The 23,996-nt window shown below is 38.7% G+C and overlaps 1 protein-coding gene across 1 annotated transcript in view; it reads right to left on the bottom strand.

The window, feature by feature from the left end:
• Positions 1-22,068, bottom strand: part of LOC109720543 (telomere repeat-binding protein 5) — a 32,408-nt gene extending 10,340 nt beyond the window's left edge. Inside the window, exons 1-10 of the mRNA XM_020247744.1 lie at positions 21,779-22,068; positions 20,592-20,662; positions 18,347-18,460; positions 17,565-18,246; positions 16,944-17,150; positions 16,787-16,846; positions 16,620-16,699; positions 15,337-15,554; positions 14,618-14,905; positions 14,472-14,535 (exon numbers count right to left, since the gene is read on the bottom strand). Of these exons, the coding sequence (XP_020103333.1) occupies positions 14,472-14,535; positions 14,618-14,905; positions 15,337-15,554; positions 16,620-16,699; positions 16,787-16,846; positions 16,944-17,150; positions 17,565-18,246; positions 18,347-18,376 (1,629 nt within the window). The 5' untranslated portion in view covers positions 18,377-18,460; positions 20,592-20,662; positions 21,779-22,068. The remainder of the gene's footprint in view (positions 1-14,471; positions 14,536-14,617; positions 14,906-15,336; positions 15,555-16,619; positions 16,700-16,786; positions 16,847-16,943; positions 17,151-17,564; positions 18,247-18,346; positions 18,461-20,591; positions 20,663-21,778) is intronic.

Here is a 23,996-nt window from a genome sequence, read left to right as displayed (position 1 = left end):
TACTATCTATTGGAAGCAAAAGTGTTGGTCTTCCCGATTTTTTAGCCCTCTAATCACCCATTGATCATTCTAACCATTGATTAAATATAATCCAATACCGACCACTCAACCCTAAAACGCTATCATCCCACCGTCAGAATGGGATCCAAGGCAAAAAATCCGAACACCAAACTACTTTATGCTTCCAATAGGCATAGTTAGTCTCTACACATATATAATATAGATAAGCCAAGTGAGTCTACGAATACCTCAAAGCACCAACGGGGTGTGCTTTCGAGTTTTTCACCCATTGAATAGAGATTTACGTGTTAATAATGGTGTAGTGTGGTAGTGGATACATATTTGACCAAGGGTATTCAGTAATTAAGGAGTAGACCAAGGCGCTAGAACCTAGAAGGCACCAATGGCTCTAAATATCCTAGTTCAATTCTCACCCCTCCCCGCCCCCCCCCCCCCCCCCCCCCCCCCCCCCCCCCCCCTCCCGCCCCCTCTCTCATCGTCTAAGAATATATATAGTATAATATATATATATATATATATATATATATATATATGTTTCAGTTTTAGCAGCTCTGTACTTTTGTTTTAGCTCCTATCTGTTTGCAGGTACGGCTATTGCTTCGTATACACGAAAAATTTCTATGTGTACGGCGGATCTGTTAGCGAGCGTGGGGAACGTAGTAATCCAGGGCATGACAATCGTTCAGATTGTGACTAATAGTGCATCGACTAATGTGTTGGCTGGTAAGAAATTTTGTATAAAGTATATTAATTTTGTTTCAGTATATACTTTAATTTTACATTATTATATGAAATATTTGTTTAACTTGAAATAGATGTGAAATTTTAATAGGAAAATTATTGGAAGCAAAACGACCAAGTTTATATTGGTCAGCTTGTGCAGCCCATTGCATTGATTTGATGCTTGAGGACATTGGAAAGATGCCCGAGGTGCGTAGAATAGTGAAAAGGGCAACAACATTGAGTGGTTATATTTATGCCCGCACAGGCCTGGTCAACATGTTGAGGCGTTTCACAGCCCAAAGAGAGTTTGCTTAGGCCTGCTATAACAAGATTTGCAACGACCTTTATTACCCTTCAACGATTACATAAGCAAAAGAGCAACTTTAGAAACTTGTTCACATCGGATGATTGGACCAAAAGTAAATGGGCAAAGGAACAAGCGGGTAAAAATGCAACTAGCATTATATTGATGCCCACATTTTGGACTAACATTGTTTATATTCTTAAATTTTTTGGTCCTTTTGTTCGTGTACTTCGACTAGTTGACGGTGAAAAAAAGGCCAAGAATGGGTTATATTTACGAGGCTATGGACAGAGCAAAGGAAGCAATTGCAAAGTCTTTTAAGGGAAAGGAGGAGAAATATAGTGAAGTATTCAAGATTATTGATAATAGATGGCAATGCCAGCTTCCTCGCCCTTTGCATGTCGCTGGTTATTTTTTAAACCCTGAATTATTTTATTCAAATTTAGAAATTTATAGAGATGAGGAGATTATGTCGGGTTTATGTCAAACTTACCAAAGATTGGTAGCAAGTGCTCAAGAACAAGATAAAGTATGCGATCAACTAAGTGTATAACGTGAATCACATGACCTTTTCGGAACTAAAATGGCAATTCGACAAAGAAAAACAAAGTCACCAGGTATGTTAGTTTTATACTTCTTGCTAATAATAGTTTAGTACTATTATAAATCTATGCAGTATACATTTTAATAGGTTTTACTTATTTGTAGTAAGATAAGATAAGAAAAAAATGGAGTTATTTACATATATTATTAATTTATTATTAATATAACATTTATATGAACAGCTGAGTGGTGGAAATTGTTTGGATCATCAACACCAGAGTTGCAGAAATTTGCTAGTAGGGTTCTTAGCTTCACTTGTAGTGTTTCCGGTTGTGAGCGAAATTGGAGTGTATTTGAACATGCAAGTTATCTATATTAAATCATCTTATACTATAGTTATAGTATTTCAGTATTTGATAGTTTTGAGTTCTTAGTTTAATACTTGAAATTTCATATTATCTTTATTATCATAATGTTGTTCGTTTTTTTTGCAGCTTCATATTAAGAAAAGAAATAGGCTAACTAACGCAAAAACGCTTAAATGATTTGGTGTATGTAAGGTTCAATAGAGCATCCAGGCAATAATATAAATTGCATGACACCATCGATTATATCTCAATGAGTGAAATTGACGATAGTAATGAATGGTTGATTGGATGAGTGAAATTGATGATAGTAATGAATGGTTGATTGGAATAATGGATGAAGACAACGATAATGAGAGGGAAGATGACACATTGACATGGAGTATATAGCTAAAGTAGCAAGGGTGAATCAGCCTACAAAAGTAAGAAGACAAACCTTAGAATACCTTGGGCTGATCACAAGGGAGAATATTGCATGAGGTGTTCACGATATACACTTAGTTGATTGCACACTTTATGTTGTTCTGAGCACTTGCAACCAATCTTTGTAAAGCTTGATATAAACCCAACATAATTTCCTTATCTCCGTAAATTTCTGAATTTGAATGAAAAAATTCAGGGTTTAAAAAATGACAAGCGGCATGCAAAGGGCGATGAAAATAGCATTGCCATCTATTATCAATAATCTTGAATACTTCACTATACTTCTCCTCTCTCCTCTTAAAAGACTTTGCAGTTGCTTCCTTTGCTCTGTTCATAGCCTCGTAAATATAACCCATTGCTGGCATTTTTTTCACCGTCAACTAGTCGAAGTATACGAACAAGAGGACCAAAAATTTTAAGAATATAAATAATGCTAGTCCAAAAGGTGGACATCAATACAATGTTAGTTGCATTTTTACCCACCTCTTCCTTTGCCCATTTACTTTTGGTACAATCATTCGATGTGAACATCTTTCTAAAATTGCTATTTTGCTTATGTAATCGTTGAAGAATAAGAAAGGCCGTTGCAAATATTGTTACAGCAGGCCTAAGCAACTATCTTTGGGCTATGAAACACCTCATCATGTTGACCAGGCCTGCGCGGGCATAAATATAACCACTCAATGTTGTTGCCCTTTTCACTGTTCTACGCACCTCGGGCATCTTTCCAATGTCCTCAAGCATCAAATCAATGCAATGGGCTGCACAAGCTGACCAATATAAATTTGGTCGTTTTGCTTCCAATAATTTCTCTATTAAAATTTCACATCTATTTCAAGTTAAACAAAATTTTCATATAATAATGTAAATTTAAGTATATACTGAAACAAAATTAATATACTTTACACAAAATTTCTTACCAGCCAACCCATTGTTCGATGCACTATTAGCCACAATTTGAACGATATTTGCCTCCCCAATACATTCCACCATATTATCCGATAACTTAAACATTTCTTCTCTAGTGTTAGAGTAATTGGAGGCATTAATAGATTCGATAAACAATCCCCATTAGAGAATTTGCAAGAAAGTTTACAATGGTCCTTTGTCTCTTGTCCGTCCATCCATCGCACAATATACTACATCCAGTCTTTGCCCATTCTTTCATGTACCCATTCATTGAATTCTTCGTTTGTTGAACCTCCTTTTGAAGAAAAAGAATTTGTAACTCGTACATAAAAAGTGGTTTAAAATCAGGGCCGTATTGTCCAGCAGAAGCTATCATAACTAGCAGTATTGAAAGGTAATCCTGCATCATAAAACCACCAACTAGTTCTCTACACCCAGGGGTGGAAACGAGCCGAGCTCGAGCGAGCTTACCTCGGCTCAAATTCGGCTTGAAATTAATTCGAGCCGAGCTCGAGCGAGCCTAATTTCGAGTCAAGCGAGCTCGAGCCTTACACAAGCTGCTTGAAATTCTCAACATCGTACGATCAATAGTTTAATTTGTATAGAATATTATCTACAATTTGATACAAAAATATGTCTAATAGTTCAAAATACAAAATAATTATATGAAATATGGTATTATAATATGAAGAAAAATAATTTATGAGTTGAATATCTAATTTTTTCCGCCTCACATGTCTTCTCTTCCATCTTCAATCTCCATATTATTCATTTTCATTTATTCGGTCAAAAATAAATAAATTATATAGGTAAATATTGTATTAAACTATCCAATCATATATAACTAAAATTAAAATTTTATATAAATAATACTTTTTTATTTTAAAAATATTTTGTATATTTTCTTAAGCACACAATTAATAGCAAGATATGCAACAGCGAGCATATACTGTTACTTGATAACTTGGAGGGCTTCAGGCTTGGCCATTTAGGGTGAGAGACAGAGAAAAAAAGAAAGAGAGAAACAGATTGAAAATTTAGAGCTCTGTGAAAGAAAGAAACGGAAAAAGTATAAATTTAGTGAAATTTTACTTTTTTATTTGTCTATTGGGTTTGTTTTTATGGACCAATAACATTGGCCCAATTTTAAATAAACTCAGGTTATTCACTCAGCCTATATATAATTAAAATATATATATATATATATATATATATGTAGTGTAGAACTACTATGCTATCAGAAATATAGATGATTTGATACTTCCGAATTTTTGACCCTTTGATCAAGAATTGTACGGTTGGGATGATTGCAGTCCCCTCTAGGATTAAATAATACCCTTAGAGTTGAGTGGTCCCTACAAGGTAATAGTATTAATCCAAAGTTTAAAAATGATTAAAAGGGTTGATCTACGGGTCAAAAAATCGGAAGCACCAGATCCTCTTTACTTTCTATAGCATAGTAGCTCTACTATATATATATATATATATATTCGAGCTTTTCGAGCCTAATTCGAACGAGCCGAGTAATACTCAAGCTCGGCTTGAAATAAATTTCGAGCCTTTTATTTTGTTCAAGCTCGGCTCACTTAATTTCGAGTCGAGCTCGAGCGAGCCAAATATCGAGTCGAACGCGAGCCGGCTCGCTCATTTGCCAGCCCTATCTACACCCCTTTTCTCTCAACTCTTTCCTACAAACTTCATGAATCGTAGTTTGTTTCATTTTTTCGTCTTTTCTATCTTGAACTACCTTCTTTGCATTGGGAGTGAAATACAAGTCCATTGGTCCCTTTTGCCTTGGCTTTTTGGGTGCACTTCTACTACTACCAATACTGCATCCGCTACTTTTGCTTTGAACTCTTTTTCCTTTGGAGTTCAATTCTGCAACATCATCCCCTTCTTCATTGTCATCGAAGTGATCTGCATCTTCAAATTCGGGCATGAACTCATTTTGTTCCTTCTCCATCACTTTCTTCATCATAAAATCTTTTATTTCCTCCCTTACATGCAGCGGGCATTTCGTGCATACTTTTGCATTTCGGGAACCTCCAACAATATACTGCTTTGTGTCAAGAATTCAAGTGCCGCCCCGTGTCCCCAAGAAGGGGGGACGGTACAGGGAGGTTCTCGGACCCCCCTGGGTGCCGTGGCACATGGCCGCGTACTGCACGAGACAAAGCGGCACGCGGCTATGTGCCGCGGCACTGTAATGCGTGCCGCTACCTTCCCTTTTTTTTTGGCTTTTTCTTTTCTCTTTTGTTCTCTGGGGTATCGAGCCCCCCTCCCGAACCACCTATATTGTCTTTTTTTTTCACTTTAATGTCTTTTTTTCAACTTTTTTTTTTGCTTTTTGGCGGATGCCTTTTTTTAACTTCTTATTTATCAATATAGGAGCAAATTTTTAATTGACATACTGATCTATACCGCGGGAGGCTACGGGCTCGGGCCTGTCAGCCCGAGCCCTCCGCTTCCACCACAGACATCCATTTTTTCTTCGCAAAATATTTTGTCAAAAATTGCCTCACCGCGAAGCTTTCGGTGAATCAAGAGAACAAAAATCGATCTCCTAAACAAATTTTGATCATATATTTTTAAAAAGAATAAAAAAAACAAAATATGGATGTAATATTTGGAATATATGACTTTCTCACAATACCAGCAATACTTATATCAATATTGTTAAATAAATCTTGTATCTGCAGATGACAATACGCCATATGATCAAGCGTGACGATCTATGTCGAATTAAGCAGTCATCTCTATATAAATATGTAAATTTAAATAATTATTGTACTTGTGAATTTTATTATTGTATTTTAATTTCTATTCTACATCAGGTATAGTTGTATTTTATTTACAAAAAGCTTATATGCATATTAATTGATGAGTGTAGTAAGGTATATATAATAAATATTCATAATTATTTATTTAAATCTTTCAAAATAACATTATAAGAGTTTATTGGAACCAAGGTTTAAAGTGCCGTGGCACGGGGGGGTGCCGTTGTCTGCCTGGCACAGTACGGCACCGGCATGCATCCGTGCCGACACATGATACGCTTGGGTGCCGATGGATACACACGACCTTCTACTGGCACGCTTTGGCACAGACTTATTTCAATTCTTTTGGTTCCAATAAGCTCTTATAATATTATTTTAAAAAATTTAATCAAATAATTATGAATATTTGTTATATATAGCTTACTATACTCATCAATTAACATATTTGTAAACTTTTTTGTATGTAAAGTACAATTATATCTTATGTAAAATAAAAATTTTTACAGGTTAGAATTTTTAAAATGCAAAGACATCTTTTTTTCTTTTTTTTGACCATATTACAGTCTTTCTTTTATAAAATACAAAAAAATAATTTTAAAAATTATTTGAAAAAATTATTTTAAAAAGTATTTGCAAAATTATTTTTTTAATTATTTTTTTCAAAAAATAGTAGATCTATCAATAAAATTAAGTAATAAATTATATGACAAATAAATTAAATAAATTTAAGTATCAATTGATTTAATTTAGCTTTTAATTTTATCAATATTTTCAATCTTTTAGCACAAAAATAAAATTTTATATTTGATGTGGCTCAAATTTGTTTATTGAGTTCGATTTTGTTCTCTTAATTTGCCAAAAAATTCGCAGTGCGACAAATTTTAATAAAATAATTTGTGAAGGAAAAATAGATATCTATGATAGAAGCAAAAAGCTCGGACAAATCTTTTGTCCGTATATTGATAAACAAAAAAAATTAAATTATAATTTTTTTGACTTACCTCATAAGTAAATTTTCGATTTGCAATGGTTTTGGGGAGGGGCGTGGGGTATCTTGAATGCTTTGGATACCCCAAAGAACAAAACAAAAGGAAAAAAAACAAAAAGCAAAAAAAGAAAAATGTGCCGTGCCGCTCTGTCTCGTGCGGCACGGCGCTGCGTGCCGCGGCACGGAGGGGGGTCCGAGACCCCCCCTATACCGTGCCACCTTCTTGGTGGCACCGTACGTGCCGCCCCGTGCCGTACGGCACGGGGCGGCACTTTAAACCTTGATTGGAACCAAAAAAACTGAAATAAGTTCGTGCCAAAGCGTGGCAGTAGGAGGTCACGCGTATCTATCGGCACGCAAGTGTGCCACGTGTCGGCACACAAACTGCCTGTGCTGTACCGTGCCAGGGACATAACGGCACGCCCCCGTGTCATGGCACTTTAAACCTTGCTTTGTGTTACATCTCTGATCGAAGGACCGCCACAATGAGGAGACACCTCTCCCGAGAGTGACGGCGCGGGGCCCTAGGCCTATGCCGCGCAACCTCGATGAAGGCGAGCCCACCTGAGTGAAGTGGTACCGAGGATGATCAGGGGAATCGGAGTCACCCCGGCCCAAGTGGGTGCCGACTCCCTAATTACTTGGGTTTCTGACGATCGCCGGAAGATGTGAAGTAAAAATAGGAAGGAGGAAAAGAGAGAGAGACTGTATTATCCAATCAAGTGGTTAATTCGGTTACATGACTCCTATTTATAGAATATGTCGAGGACCAAAGTGTAAACCCTTATACACAATCGGGTAAAATGTAATTGGGCCCTAAGACATAAGAGAGTGGCTTCTGCTGTTCCACTGGTGGATGCTGACCCGACCCGCTATCCACTATCCGGAAGCTTCTAGGGCCCTTCCGCCCCTATCTCTTAGGTTCGATCTTGGTCTCTTGTTCGCAGTCGTTACAACCCTTCCCCCTTCAGTAGATCCTTGTCCTCAAGGATCAGCTCGGGAAATCTGGTTTTGAGGTCGTCGTAATTCTCCCATGTAGCATGCTCCACCGGCAGATTGTACTATTTCACCAGCACCTCTGTTGTCAAGCGCCTATCCTTCCTGACCCTGCATTGCTCCAGAACTCGCTCCGAGGCAGCCAAGATTTGCCTTTCTTCACTGGATTCCGGTAGAGCGACTGCTATTGGTGCAGCCGCGGTGGGGCTGCGCTTGAGCAACGATACATGAAACACAGGGTGAATCTTTGCCCCTTCAGGTAACTGTAATTTATACGCCACTGCCCCGACCCGCGCGACGATCTCATAGGGCCGGTAGTATTTGGCCGCCAACTTAGAGTTTCTTTTTGCAGCCATGGTTAGCTGTCGGTAGGGCTGTAATTTAAGGTACACCCAGTCCCCTACTTGGTACTCTTTTTCTCTGCGGTGCTTATCGGCTTGTTGTTTCATGTGGTTTTGAGCAACCTGTAACCTGTCCTTCAGCACCCCCGTCAACCGTTCCCTTTCAATCCCCATTCTTGCACCTTTTGGACGGTAGCTGCCTCGGCAGTGGCCACCAGATGAGTAGGAGGGGGTTGCCCGTACAAGGCCTCGTAAAGGGTCATTACCAAAGATGAATGGTACGTGGTATTATACCACCACTCTGCGTGCGTCAGCCATCGGTGCAACCTTCTGGGGAACTAGAAACACATGCAATGTAGATAGGTTTCCAAACATCGGTTGAGTCTCTCCGTTTGCCCATCCGTTTAGGGGTGGTAGGCCATGCTCATGTGTAGCTGTGTGCCCAGTAGTTTGAACAGCTCTGACCAAAACTGGCTCGTGAATATCTTATCTCGATCCGATACCAATCGCTTCAGACACCCAGGCAACCGGCATATAGTCTCCAGGAAGGCTCTGGCCACCACCTGTGCTGTGTAGATGTGCTTGAGAGCTATGAAATGTGCGTACTTAGTGAGCTTGTCTACCACCACTAGGATATCCTTCCCTTCCGATTTAGGTAGCTGATGTCCTCCCAAATACGCTGGGGTATTGGTTGGGGTTGCAGAAGTCCGGCGTAAGGTTGAGTCTCCGTTTTATTCTGTGCGCACACCGTGCATTCCCTCACATATTCTTCCACACTTTTCTTCATTCCGGGCCAGTGAAAGTATTGTCTGAGCCTATGATAGGTCGGAACGATCCCCGAATGCCCTCCTACAGCGGAATCGTGAAACTGTACAAGGAGTTGTCGCCTTAGGTTTCCTGTTTGACCTATACACAATCTGTTCTTATATCTCAAGACCCCCTGAGTCAAGATGTAATGCCTATGACCTCCTGGTTGGAGAGTTGTCTCCGCCACGATGCGTTCATACAGCGTGTCGCCCTTGTAGCTATCGACTAACTCTGTAGCCTAGGATGGTACCACTACTAAGACTGCAGTTAATTCCCCTTCCTCTAGGTCTCGCCGGGATAATGCATCCTCGGCAACATTCTCTCTACCCTTCCTGTATATTATCGAATAGTCCAATCCTAGTAGCTTTATCATACCCTTTTGCTGCATTGGGGTGGATATTCTTTGTTCCATCCGGAATTTGAGGCTTTGGTGGTCAGTTTTGATGAGGAACTTGTTAGAGGACAAGTAATGCCTCCATTTCTGCACAGCCATAAGGATGGCTAGGAACTCCCCTCATTATTCCCTCAAATAGCCTTGCTAAGATAGGCAATAGGCCTATTGTCCTGCGATAACACCGCTCATATTCCTCCTCCGCTGGCATCTACCTCCAGTACGAAGGGTTTATCGAAATTCGGCATTACCAATACCGGTGCTCTCGTCATGGCAAGCTTGAGTTGCTCGAAGGCGGCTTGTGCTTCCTTATTCCATTTAAAGTGGTCCTTCTTAAGGAGCTCAGTTAGAGGTCTGCTAATACTGTCGTAAACCTTGACGAACTTCCTGTAATACCCAGTTAGCCCCAAGAACCCTCTTAAGCTCTTCACGGATTTAGGTATTGGCCACTGAACCATTGCCTCCACCTTTGCGGGATCCGTGGACACCCCTTGGTCGGACACTGTGTCCCAAATACTCCACCTTGTTCCTTCCGAAGGAGCACTTACTCCTTTTGGCATATAGTTTGTTGGCCCTCAACTCCCTTAGCACAGTATGCAAGTGTTACACGTGCTCGCCGAAACTCCCGCTATATACTAAGATGTCATCGAAGAATACTAATACAAACTTCCATAGGTAAGGGCCAAACACCTCATACATTGTAGCTTGGAAAGTGGCCGGAGCATTGGTTAGGCCGAAAGGCATGACATTAAACTTGTAGTGACCGTGGTGAGTACGGAAAGCCGTTTTTGGAATATCCGCCGGATGTACTCTAATTTGATGGTATCCCGAGCGGAGATCTAGCTTGGAAAAGAACTTGAGCCCCCGAGTTCGTCCAGCAAGTCGTCGATCATGGGAATTGGGAACTTGTCCTTGATAGTTAGCTTATTTAGCTGCCTGTAGTCCACACGCATTTTCCAGCTTTCGTCCTTTTTTTTTACTAGTAATACTGGTGAAGCGTATGGGCTATTATTGCTTACTTGGATGATGGCGCTTTCCAACATCTCCCTGACTTGCCTCTCGATCTCCCCTTTTTGCTCATGTGAATGCCTATAGGGCCGAATGTTTACGGGATTGGCCCCTGTCACCAGAGGTATCCTGTGGTCTTGGAGTCTCTGGGGAGGCAGCTCCTTGGGCTCTTGGAACACTTCCGAATACTTCTCGAGCACCTGCTGTACCAGGTAATGAACCTCTTGCTCTCCTTCCTCACTGGTCGAGTTACAGTGGCTAACAAGGCAGCAGGCTCCCCTTAACACTTCCTGGTAGCATTGGGCCGCGGTGATCAGTTTCAATGTAGCCCTGTCACCCATTCCTCGGAAGACTAAGGCAACCCCGTCCTTGCAGATAGTTACCGAGTTCTGGGTGAAGTCAAACACCACTTAGCCGTAGGATCGTAACCAGTCAATTCCCAAAACTAGACCAGACCCCTCCAGTCGAATGACGCGAAGGTCCTTCGTAAATTGTTGCCCCTGCATGTGCCACACAAACTGGGGGCATTTTAATTTGCTAAGCACCTTGTGCCCATTCGCCACCGTTACCACGAGGGATGCGACTGGTTCCATGTGGGCCTTAACTTCCTTGGCTACTTGAAGGTCAATGAAGCTGTAAGTGCTCCCTGTATCGATAAGGATCGTGAGAGCCTTTCCCTTCACTTCCCTTTGTATCTTGATGGTGTCCTGTGGAACCTCTCCGCTCAACGCGTGCACGGAAACCCCCACTTCCTGCCGCTCTTCCCCGTGGTCGGCCTCATCATTCCCATCAGGTCCCTTGGAGGCCTCCTCTTCTCCTGTTTGTAAGCATTCTTCATCAAAGACCTCCATGACATCCTCACTAGCTTGCAACAGATTCAAGGCTCGACTCGGGCAGGAATGGCTGGGGTGGTATTTCTCCCTACACTTGAAGCATAGTCCAGCTGCCCTCCGTTGTTCCAGCAACTGTCGATTGGCTTGATGCTGGGTTGCGGTATCCTTCTGTTGACCTTGGTACTGGGCCTTATTGGCATCGGTAGCCCTGGCAGGGAATGGCTTCAAGTGGGGCCCTGGTTGGTACTGCCCCACCCCTCCTCTACCAAGCGCCTTACCCCTTTTGGTGATCGCAGTGACGGCCTTCTCATGTAACCTGGCCTGTTCATGAGCCTCTTCTAACGTCGTGGGATGTGCTATGTCCAGGAAAGGTACCAGGTCTTCCCTTAATCCTTGATGTAACAAGAGATAAAGAACTCCTCAGTAAGGAAGGGGTTGTGGTAAAGGAGTTGGAACCAGACCTCTTCAAATTTCTCTTGATACTTTTCGACTATTCCCCACTGCCTCAGGTTCGTAAATTCACGGATGATGTACCTCTCTTCCAACCCCGCAAACCGCCTGCACAACCCCTCAGTGAACTCCTCCCACTTCGTGTCCTGTCGGTTTATAAAGAAACCCTGTTTCCATGTTTTGGCCTTCCCCGCTAAGTGCATGGTTGCTATACCGAGCCAGTGTTGGCGAGGAATCTGGTAGAAATCAAAGTATTGTTCTCAACCCTCTAGCCAGGCCCTAGGCTCTTCCCCCTGGAACACTAGGAAGTCCAATTTTGGGTGAGGAATATGATACTTGTGTTGTATACTTCCTGAATTTCCCCCGGGTCTCTCACCTTCCCCCTTCAAGTCCCAACCCCTCTGAGGACTTGGTAAGATCCCCTTTCCCCTGGACTCCCTCAGTTGCGGAGGACCCGAGTTCTCCCCATGGTGAGCTTTGCTTGGGCCCCTATTGCCTGTTCCCAGGGAAGATCGACTGCAACCAAGCTTAAGTTCAGGGTGTGACAGATTTAACAATTTTAACAATTCCTCATGCCGTGCTGCGCTATCTTGTAGCACCTGATCATGCCTCCTGAGAGCCTCAACCTGCAAAGCCTCATAATGACTATGTTCCATCTCTTTTACTTCTTGAATCTAAGCAGTTAACCCCCAAATCCGCTGGTTGTAATCCGTGCTCATTTGTTGGAATCGCTCCTCCAGGGAATAGATGTGTTCATTGAGCTCCCTGAATCTAGTACCCTCCGCCATTCCCCTTTCGATGAGGAAGGTAAATCGATTTCGGGTTTTCCGACCAATGGTGATACCCCAGTAGCGGCCTAGGTATACTCGTTGCCTCTTGCTTTATGATCAAGTACCGGAGCCCCAAATCAAGAACCTGCAAGGCCTACTCTATGTACTTCTAATTCGCATGCCAGATTCATCAATTCAACAAGCCGACAGTGGTAAGAGAATTTACCTGTTGATGGCGCAGTTCTTGGGAGTGATGGCCTTCCCTCCACAGCCCTGGGATTGTGGCCGCTCTGATACCACTTGTTACGTCTCTGGTCAGAGGACCCACACAATGATGAGACCCCTCTCCCGAGAGTGACGGCGCGGGGCCCTAGTCCTATGCCGCGCAACCTCGATGAAGGCGAGCCCACCTGAGTGGGGTGGTACCGAGGATGATCAGGGGAATCAAAGTCACCCCGGCCCGAGTGGGTGTCGACTCCCTAATTACTTGGGTTTCCAGCAATCGCCGGAAGATGTGAAGGTAAAAACAGGAAGGAGGGAGATAGAGAGAGAGAAAGAAACTGTATTATCCAATCAAGTGCTTAATTCGGTTACATGACTCCTATTTATAGGATATGCCGAGGACCAAAGTGTAAACCCTTATACACAATGGGGTAAAATGTAATTGGGCCCTAAGACATAAGGGAGTGGCTTCTGCTGTTCCACTGGTGGATGCTGACCCGACTCGCTATCTGCTATTCAGAAGCTTCTAGGGCCCTTCCGCCCCTATCTCCTAGGTTCGATCTTGGTCTCTTGTTCGTAGTCGTTACACTTAGCCCGGTATATCCCCTCTCTTGTTACTTTTCCACAAAAATTACATGTAAGATCATTTTTTTACTTTCAAATATGCTAAATGTACACGTAGGATCTCTTTCGGTTGCTTTCGAATCCATTCAAGAAATTAAACCGCAATTCCGCAAATATATAAGATCATTTTTTATTTTCGACTTTCAAGAACTTTTTTTACTTTTAAAAAGTTTATTTTATCAAAGTAAAATACTATTTTTTTTAAAAATAAAATAGAGAAAACCATTGCTTCAAAAAAAGACATAAAAACATTGCTTAAAAAAAATAGAGAAATATACACAAGAGAAACTAGAAAGAGAGAGGAGAGAGAAATGAACACCTTGGAGAGAGAGGCGAGCCGAGTTGAAGAAGCAGAGAGGGAGAGCAGGAGGCAACCGGAGGTGATGGACGAGCGGAAGAGAGGGACGAGCATCACAAGCGGAGAGAGGGAGAGGGAGCAAACTCAACGGAGAGAGGGAGAGGGAGCAGAGAGATGTTTAGGGTTTAGATTATGTTAGGTTTGGGTTTTGGGTTTATTTTAGATGTTTTAAACCCATTAGACCAATAAATATATGATTCAAACCCATTAGAGCATATATTTCTAGATCCAAACCCATTAGGATCAAAAATGAATGAGGCTCACCTTTATTGCGCCTTGCGTCTTGCTCTAAAACGCGCACCTAGGCAGCCCAGGCGTGCGCCTAGGGGCTACCTAGGCGCTGTCCATTGAACCTAGCGCCTAAGCGCCTAGGTGCACGCCTAAGGCTCACTTTTTTTAATCAGTGCCTTGACTACAATTTCATCCTCACAAACAAAAAAAAGAATCATGAGTCATGTAAGTGCTTATGTGTACTTTTCGTATGGTATACTGTCATAAAGATTTTTTTTTTAGAAAAGAACAAATAGCAAGGGCATTTATTACAATAACAATGGGATTAAGGAAAGAAAAACCAATTTAAAGGAAGTTGGACAAAAGGGCAGATAAAGATAGTGTTACCTTAAGATCAACGTAAGTTCGGTGCTTTGCTTTGTCAAATGCCCGAAGTTTAACGTCTCGCCATCTGGAGAAAATAAGCCATAGACTCATATAAGAAAACTGGATGGAAGAGAATTATAATTGAAAGAGGAGCAACCAAAACAGACCTCCCAGTTCCCAGCTTCTCAACTGCCTCGACCAGTGCTTCTACTTCAGCAACAGAAAAGGGTCGTCTGATCCTCCTCTGGGAAAGCTCAGATTGCCTCAACTTACGTCGCGGAACTAAATCCAATAAATCCATCGAGGGGACGGGAACTAGCATTTGAGAGCTTGAAGGAGTTTTATTTACAGATAATGCATTAGTGGGAGAGTGAACAGAATCATGGTCACTCTCAGGGCAGTTAGAAGAAAAAGTAACAATAGGTTGACGGAAGGGAGTAGCAGTAGGCTGAATCCTGGAAATCAAAAAAGAGAAAAAGAAAAGGTAGACAAACGAATAAAATTGCGTCAGATAAAAATTTCAATCAGATATTACAGCTGAAAGCGGTGGGATTAATTAAAGATGAATGCAAACCATATTGGCCTCAATAATCAGAGAAGTTAAAAAAGAGAAAACATATAAATTTATGACAGACATGGGCCCAGAACTTCTTGAAATTCCTGGGCCCCAGGACCTGCTAATATACTCCGTTGACCGCAAATCAATCTAACAGGAAAAAACCCATAAATTGTGTTAACAATCATGACTTATTTAGCCATAAATTAAGTGGATAAACAGGACACTAGTAGAACTTTGAGATGCATAAGGTACTCTGGTATTAACGTACTGCTACTTTACTATTTGCGAAGATCAATGTTTAAAAAGAAACAAAGCTTTTTTACTTACCTTGCTAATCGTTCACTATCTCCTCGTACTGTGAGTTGGAATGGAGCTTGTGAGGATTTTGGCTCCAAAGAAAAGCCCAAGTCGTCAAGCTTATTACCACAAGAAATCCCAGCTTGTCGGAGGGTTTTGTTGTCATCTCTAACTTTCTTTCCTTGAAGTAGAACACTGACATGAAGACCATTTCCAAGTACAGCAGTCACGGCCTCCATTATAGTCCTCTGCAGAATGAACACGTCATGAAATTCGCTTCAGGCCACAGTTACATTTGTTGAAAAGTTAATAAATCTAGTAAATTTGATAGAAGTGCTGTTACACTATATGGACTATTGTATTCACAGTTCCATTTGCTGAACTCTAGTAAATTTATACAGAAATGCTGTTAAACTTAACGGAATACTGTATTCACATTTCCATTTACTAAAAGGTTAAAAAGTCTTGTAAATTTAATAGAAGTGTTGTTAAACTTAATGGAATATTGTATTAAACTGACTTGGATACATATATCAAAAGAAGCTAAAGTTGAGGGTGTGTCCATGAAAGAAAAGATTAAAGCTTTAGTCTATTACAGAAATGACCTTCCATTGATGACATCTCCGAAACATTTTAGCTACCATTTGTATAACAGGACAGTCCAGTGTGGGGTTGGGAGGAACTATGTAGGTTTTACATTTCAGAGATCAAGGTGAAAAATCATGATACTTTCAGGAGAGTCTCAGCATTCATCAAAAACATGCCATACCATTAAAATATTACCCATTCAAAAATATGCATCCATGTAAATCCGTTTATATAACACAGTACTAAAGCAGATACTCATCAGTACATCCATAAGACAATATGAAACCAAAGCCCTTTTCAAAACAGAGTAAAATGTATGGGTAGTCAATGTACTATTCCAATGTTGCTATTTGGTCGCTGTACTTTCCACTTAACCATTTTAGTCCCTAATCTTCGAATTTTATTGCACTTAATCCCTTATCTTCAAAAAAGAAAATCCAACTTTTTTGAAGGACTATTTTACCTCATCACCTACCAAACACTCAATTATTTCAGTTCACTTCAAGGAGAATCAAAAGGGCATCTTCCAGTAGAAATCAATTATTTTTAACAACTGGGGACCTAAACGACAATATATGGGAAAGTACAGGGACTAAAGTGTTGAGGTAAAAATTACAACGGCCAAGTTGCAATATCCCAATAATACAGGGACTGCCAATAAATTCTATCCATATAAGGGTAATTTTTCTAGAAGAGGGAATGGAAGTTGCCAAATAACATCATACCTTCAATGAACCAACAGTAGCTGTTTCAGGAACCTCTATAAAAAGTTCTGGCACCTTGAAAGACTTGATGTTTAGCTTAACTAGAAGACAAAATAAAGTGCACTGTTTACAACTTCACCATATGGATCGGCGAAAATAAACTCTCACTATTAGTCGGCATAAAATACCATGGTAGTCTTGAGAAGATGATGAATTTTGAACTATCATGGATGACAAAGCTACACTTGCTGCAAAAGAAAATACAATTTTATTTCCTTCTAAGAAAAGTACCAAAAGAAGAAATGTGGAGCACTGAAAGCACAGAAGACTTAAAATGAAACCAACCCCCATGAGAAGCTGAAAGAGAATCACTCTCTTCGAACTTGATGGTTCCCTTTGCAGGTCCCTTAGATGTACCTTGATTACAGACTTGTCGACCAAATGGAGAAACTGAACAATGCTCAAATAGGTTTCTCCTCTTAAACATAGTAGTCTTACGTGTTCTTTGGCGTGCATAACACACTTTTTTGCTGTAGAAAGCAGATTTTATCTCTACAATGGGTAACAAAACAATATAAACATCACCAGCAAGAAACAGCGCAAATAATCCATAGCAATAAGTAACCAACATTAAGAGCCCATATGAGCTTGCTTGACATGGCTTTTGCAATAATCAATAGTCCATAAAGCAGAAGCATTTAGAAACTGGGTGCTTGGCCAACAAATAGTTTGAAGCCTCTGTTGTGATCGCAAGTTAAAAGCTTTTGTCCTAAAAGCAGAAGTTCCAAATTGAAGGCTCTGCTTATGCTGCAACGAGAAGCTGTAAATGAGATTTTAATTTAAAAAAAAATTCTATTTGTGCTTCTTTAAGCAGCTTTACTCAAAAATCACCAGTTTGGCCAAACAGGAGCAAAGATAAGATCAAGAATCAAGATTCTAAGAAAATTGAGATAATGGCATTCATACCAGTGTTAGAAAGCTCTTCTTTGTAGATCCTTTTCGGAGCTTGTTTGCGAATCTTTGATGCCAATAGCTTCCTTATCCTATGATCACCAATGTGATGTGGCCTATGGTAATTATTAGTAACTATGGTAGGAAATTTGCACCCAGAAAAGCTTTTATGAGATTCTCTATCTACAACAAGTTCTACTCCTTTTTCATGTGGAGGAACAGAACTGACTAAAGGAGGAGGCTTGACGTCCATATCCATTGGATCAACCGCATTATACATATCTGGACCAATTTTAACCACATCATCTTGAGTTATTTGAAGTGGTTCCTTATCTCCATCTCCTTTTATACTAGTAAGTACTGATTCCTTACCCAATTTGTTTGGGTATAAAATAGGAAAATCAGGTGCTGAAGCAGCTTCTTTTGTCGGGTGTAATTCTTTTTTAAAAATATGATCAGGACCCAATACACTGTCATCACAGCTAATCCTAACCGAATCTTCAGATTCAAATAGATTTGATACATCGACTTGTTCATTCTTAACATTCTTTGAATCCTTAAGATTAGGCGGTCCAGTTATATTAACTAGAGTAGAAGAATCCTCTTCCTCAGTTAACAACTTTCCTGCCACTGTTGCGAGCAAATCAAACCGATGCATTGGATTGTCCTCAAACTTTTTCCTAATAGAACGTTTGCCCTGTAAATGAACGATAATGGGTTATAAAAGATTTTATAAGAGCTTGCAAAAATCAGATGTATTTTAAAGCAGGGAATGGTGTTAACATATCTCTAGATACCTTAGCAGATCTAGGAACACAATCCAGCATCTTTCTGAAACACCGTTTTACGTATAAACCCAACAAAGATTAGCAGGATAATTGCATCAATTATTGATCTTCAAGATTTAAAATCTGTGCCAAAATATTAGTCAAGTAGTCATGAGATTAAAAATAAGACTGAAGAAACTATGACAATCTGAATCAGTAAATCGAAAGGAATAATTAGGCAGATAAAATCAACTAAATGATCCACAACCCAGTATGTCCATTTGATGTCCAAATTCTTAAAATTTTGAATTAGAAACCTTACATGCTAAAACCACAGAATAGAAAGACGAACCCACAGCTACCAACATCACACCAATTGAGTCACTAATGGCATGCTAATTACTGGCTTTTGAAAAGAATTCTATTAAGAAAAAAAAAAGAGTATATTGCACAAAGGAACACAATGTTAAATTATAGGGTTAATTACATATAACTCCCTGTAAACATATCGAATAGCAAATATATCCGTACAAGGTTCAACTTTTCATAATTATCCCTGACATTTTCAAATATAACTCCGCTGTTAGGATTCGTTAGAAAAATGTAGTTAACCATAGGGCTGGCAAATGAGCGAGCCGGCTCGCGTTCGACTCGCGTTCGACTAGATATTTGGCTTGCTCGAGCTCGACTCGAAATTAAGTGAGCTGAGCTTGAACAAAATAAAAGGCTCGAAATTTATTTCAAGCCGAGCTTGAGTATTACTCGGCTCGTTCGAATTAGGCTCGAAAAGCTCGAATATATATATATAATAGTAGAGCTACTATGCTATAGAAAGTAAGAGGATCTGGTGCCTTCGATTTTTGACTCGTAGATCAACCCTTTTAATCATTTCTAAACTTGGATTAATACTATTACCTTGTAGGGACCACTCAACTCTAAGGGTATTATTTAATCCTAGAGGGGACCGCAATCATCCCAACGTACAATTCTTGATCAAAGGGTCAAAAATTCGGAAGTATCAAATCATCTATTATTTCTGATAGCATAGTTAGTTACTATACTATATATTATATATATATATTATTATATATTATATATATATATAGGCTGAGTGAATAACCTGAGTTTATTTAAAATTGGACCAATGTTATTGGTCCATAAAAACAAACCCAATAGACAAATAAAAAAGTAAAATTTCACTAAATTTATACTTTTTCCATTTCTTTCTTTCACAGAGCTCTAAATTTTCAATCTGTTTCTCTCTTTCTTTTTTTCTCTGTCTCTCACCCTAAGTGGCCAAGCCTGAAGCCCTCCAAGTTATCAAGTAACAGCATATGCTCGCTGATGCATATCTTGCTATTAATTGTGTGCTTAAGAAAATATACAAAATATTTTTAAAATAAAAAAGTATTATTTATATAAAATTTTAATTTTAGTTATATATGATTGGATAGTTTAATACAATATTTACCTATATAATTTATTTATTTTTGACCGAATAAATGAAAATGAATAATATGGAGATTGAAGATGGAAGAGAAGACATGTGAGGCGGAAAAAATTAGATATTCAACTCATAAATTATTTTTCTTCATATTATAATACCATATTTCATATAATTATTTTGTATTTTGAACTATTAGACATATTTTTGTATCAAATTGTAGATAATGTTCTATACAAATTAAACTATTGATCGTACGATGTTGAGAATTTCAAGCGGCTCGTGTAAGGCTCGAGCTCGCTCGACTCGAAATTAGGCTCGCTCGAGCTCGGCTCGAATTAATTTCAAACCAAGCTTGAGCTTAAATTTAGGCTCGAAATTAATTTCAAGCCGAATTTGAGCCGAGGTAAGCTCGCTCGAGCTCGGCTCGTTTCCACCCCTGGTTAACCATAGGTAAAATATCCTGGTTAGTTAACGAGGTAAATTAACCTTTTTACCCCTCTTATATTATTTGTGATGATGGAAAAAAGAAGATAACCGTTGAAAATTTTTTGGAGGACATTTCTACATAATTCTAACAATTGGGGCTTTTGAAGGGGTATATTTGTGATGGCAAAAACGTCATGTTATTTATCTTATGTTAAAAAATAAATAGTGCTCTAGTGGTGACAAACAAGAGGGACATATATGAATATCACTACATTTTTGCAGGGATAAATATGAAAAATTGAACTTGTAGAGATATATTTGCTATTCGATATGTTTACAGAGAGCTGTATGAAATTAATCCTAAATTATAACCCATCCTATGGAGAGAGAGAAAAATCTCACCTTTAACTAGTATGCACAGGAAATCATGGTAGATCAAAGATTCTATTGAACATTTTTATCAATTAATTTTCCTGCATCCAAAAAAGAAGATAAATAATAATAATAATAATAATAATACTTAATTCTCATTTTAGTTTTCCACAAATTTTAAACTAAAAGATACAAAAAAAACTCTATATAAATATCCATTTTTTCACTTTCCCACCCGACTTCCAAAATCTATATTTTACCCCTCAAAATTTTAAGTTGAACTTGGCCCCTCCATCAGGATTCCCTTATTATTCTACCTATTTCTTATAATTTTCATTAAATATACCAAAAATACTCTTAAAAATAGAAAAAGTATATAAACATTTTATTCACATGAGGGCAGATTAGTCATTTCACCCTCTTTATAACCTCATAAATCCTGAAAATATTTTTAAAATTTTGAAGAGGCAAAATATAGATTTTTGAAGTAAGAGAAAATACAGAAAAAAAGTATTTTAGCCTATTTTTGAAAAATTGGCACGAAACCCATTTGTGAAGGGATAAAAACACAAAACAAATGACATATATAGGATACGTAAGGCTTAAGGAATTGAAAGAAGCTTAGAGACGTTATAAGCCAAGACCATTTCCGAATACATCTGATCGGAGATCAATATAATAAGATTATTCAATAAAATTGGACAATATTATAGAGAAATTTAGAAAAAAAATTTCCATCAAATTCAATGATCAATAATAAGCGACAAAGAATCAAGAAATATCCCACCATTATTCAAAATTTATAACGAAACTGAACCGGGAAATGGAACAAAATCGGAGCTCCAAGACGCATTTCTCCCTCAAATTTTACAAAAAAAAATATTACAATATTGGGGAAAAAAAAGAAAGGAAAACGATCCAATTTTGGAATAGGAGAATCATACAATCACTGAAGACGCTGAAAATTCGGCCAAAATTCAAAATTCAGGGCGAAATTGACCGAAAATCAAAAGAAATTGGGACTGCGACAACCATTTCGATCCCAAAGTTCCAGGAAAAAAATAACAAATAATTAAAAAAGAGAAAATTGAAACCAATTTCGGTATAGAAGAATCATAGAAACGTGAAGAACAACTCAGAACTCCGCCAACAATCAAAATTCAAGACGAAATTAAAGCAAAAATGAAACAAAATAGATCCTCAGAAACCATTTCGACCTTAAAATTGGGCTTGCATCGCTCAACGTCGCAAACATCAAAATCCCGTTCCGATCCTCCAAAAATCGTTCAAATTCGAACGAATTCCAAAGAAAATCCCGCGATCTAGTTGTTCCCAACACCCGAATCCACGATCACACCCAATTTTTCACTTCTCTGTGTTACAATCCGAATTTTTCCACGAATTTTTTGCCTTTCTCGATCTCATCGCTCTCGCTCTCTCGCTTTGGAGATCGCCAAATCCCCTAAAAAGAACCTACGCCTATTTTTTTTTAAATAAAAACCCCAACTGCTTTGTGCCGTTTTAATCCCGTTGTGGTCCTCAACCCGTTCCTATAACGTCGGATTTTTGCCATGTGTCGGATTTATTGATCGTACGGCTGGATTTGCCTTGTTCGTTATATAAGAATTTCTTTTTGCAAATTAACTCTTCACAAATTTATATTTGGCTTAATAATCCTGTTATAAAAATTTAGAAAAATACTTCTTGTACACCTACTTTAGCGTTTACCTATAGCATTGCTCAAAATTTTTTTTTTTTCTGCATAAAAAATCTACTAGTTTTGAAATTTCGCAAAAATGAGCCACTATTTTGGATTTGCAGATTTGACCCAAATTTTTAATAAACTGACCAAACTATACTTATTTCTTTTTCTCTCTCTTTTTCCTCCTTGTTCGTTTTTCACCCTCCACTCTGGTTCATCTCCCTCTTCATCATTTCTTTCTCTCCTTCTGCTCTAGTTCATCTCTCTACATTGACGCCTCGCTCTGCTTTTTTATCTCGTCTACACCTCTGTCGACACCGGCTCAGATATGATATAGATCGCGAAAGTGAGCTTGCAGCAGAGCACATGGGCACAGATGGCGACAACGACGAAAATACCGAAAGATTTGAGGATGAAGGGGAGGCAGAGCGCATCGGGCGAGGGTGGCGGCTGCGATTGTGGCAAAGGGCGAGGGCGGGGGTACGATAGCGAAAAGAGAGATAGATGGTGGAAAAAAAAAAAAGAAAGAGTAAACAGAAAAAAATAAAAAAATATTTTTTTCTCTTGTGAAGACTATTATGTGTGGTTGCCGCTACAAAAAAAGTGAAGAATCGTGTAACGACCCAGCCCACTAGCAATAATAACTCGTTGGGCCCAACCACAACCCAAAATGCTTAAGCCCAGTTATTATTACTAGTGTCTAAGTCTATTATAAACCCAATGACAACCCCATTCCCATCCGATGTGGGATTATTGGGGTGTCACAAATCGGATAAGAAAGAAGAGATGAAGTTCACTATTTAAGATAAAAATAACACTATTTAAGACAAAATTGCACTCTTTCAGGCGAAAATTACACTGTTTAAGATGAAAGTTGCACTTTTTGAGTAAAAAATTGCACTGTTTGAAAAAAAAAATGTATTTTTTGAGCAAAAGTTGTAATCTTTAAGCAAAAATTGTACTTTTTGAGAAAAAAATTCACCGTTGGAGACAAATTAAGCTTGCATTCTTTGAGCGAAATTTGCACCGTTTGAGACGAAAGTTGCACTCTTTTAAATAAAAATTATAATTTTTATAAAAATTATAATTTTTGAACGAAATTACACCATTTAAAATTATTTGATATTAGGTTGCACTATATAAGAAAGAAGTTGTACTTTTTTAGACTAAATTGTACCATTTAAAATTATTTGAGATCAAATTACCCCGTAGTCTCAAATATTTTAAATTATGTCAGGTCTCAAACAGTGTAACTTAGTCTCAAACTATGCAATTTAGTTTCAAATGATGCAACTTCTATTTTATGTGGTGCAATTTAGTCTCATATAGTTTTAAATGCTCCAACTCAAATGATGCTAAATTTTGTCTCAAACAACGAAATTTGCTTCTCGAACAATACAACTTTTGATTAAAAAGTGCAACTTTCTCTCAAAAAATATAATTTTCGTTTAAATAGTGCAACTTTCTCTTGAAGAGTGTAACTTTTGTATCAAACAGTACAATTTTCACCTAAAAAATTATAATTTTTGTCTTAAACGTTGTAATTTTTGTTTTAAACAATGCAACTTCATCATTTTTTTTTTCTAGTTTTTGGCTTCTCTTTTAGCAGCAACCGCACATAATGGTCTTCATAAGAGGAAAATTTTATTTTTCTCTATTTTTTTATGTTTATTTTTTATTCTTCTTCTTTTTCCCATCCTCTGCCTTTTTTTTTTGCAATCGCTTCCCCATCC

This window comes from Ananas comosus, linkage group 14 (assembly GCF_001540865.1).
Source record: "Ananas comosus cultivar F153 linkage group 14, ASM154086v1, whole genome shotgun sequence".
Classification (NCBI taxonomy): Eukaryota; Viridiplantae; Streptophyta; class Magnoliopsida; order Poales; family Bromeliaceae; genus Ananas; species Ananas comosus.
The sequence above is the reverse complement of the archived record's forward strand: the minus strand, read 5'-3'. Positions and strand labels throughout refer to the sequence as shown.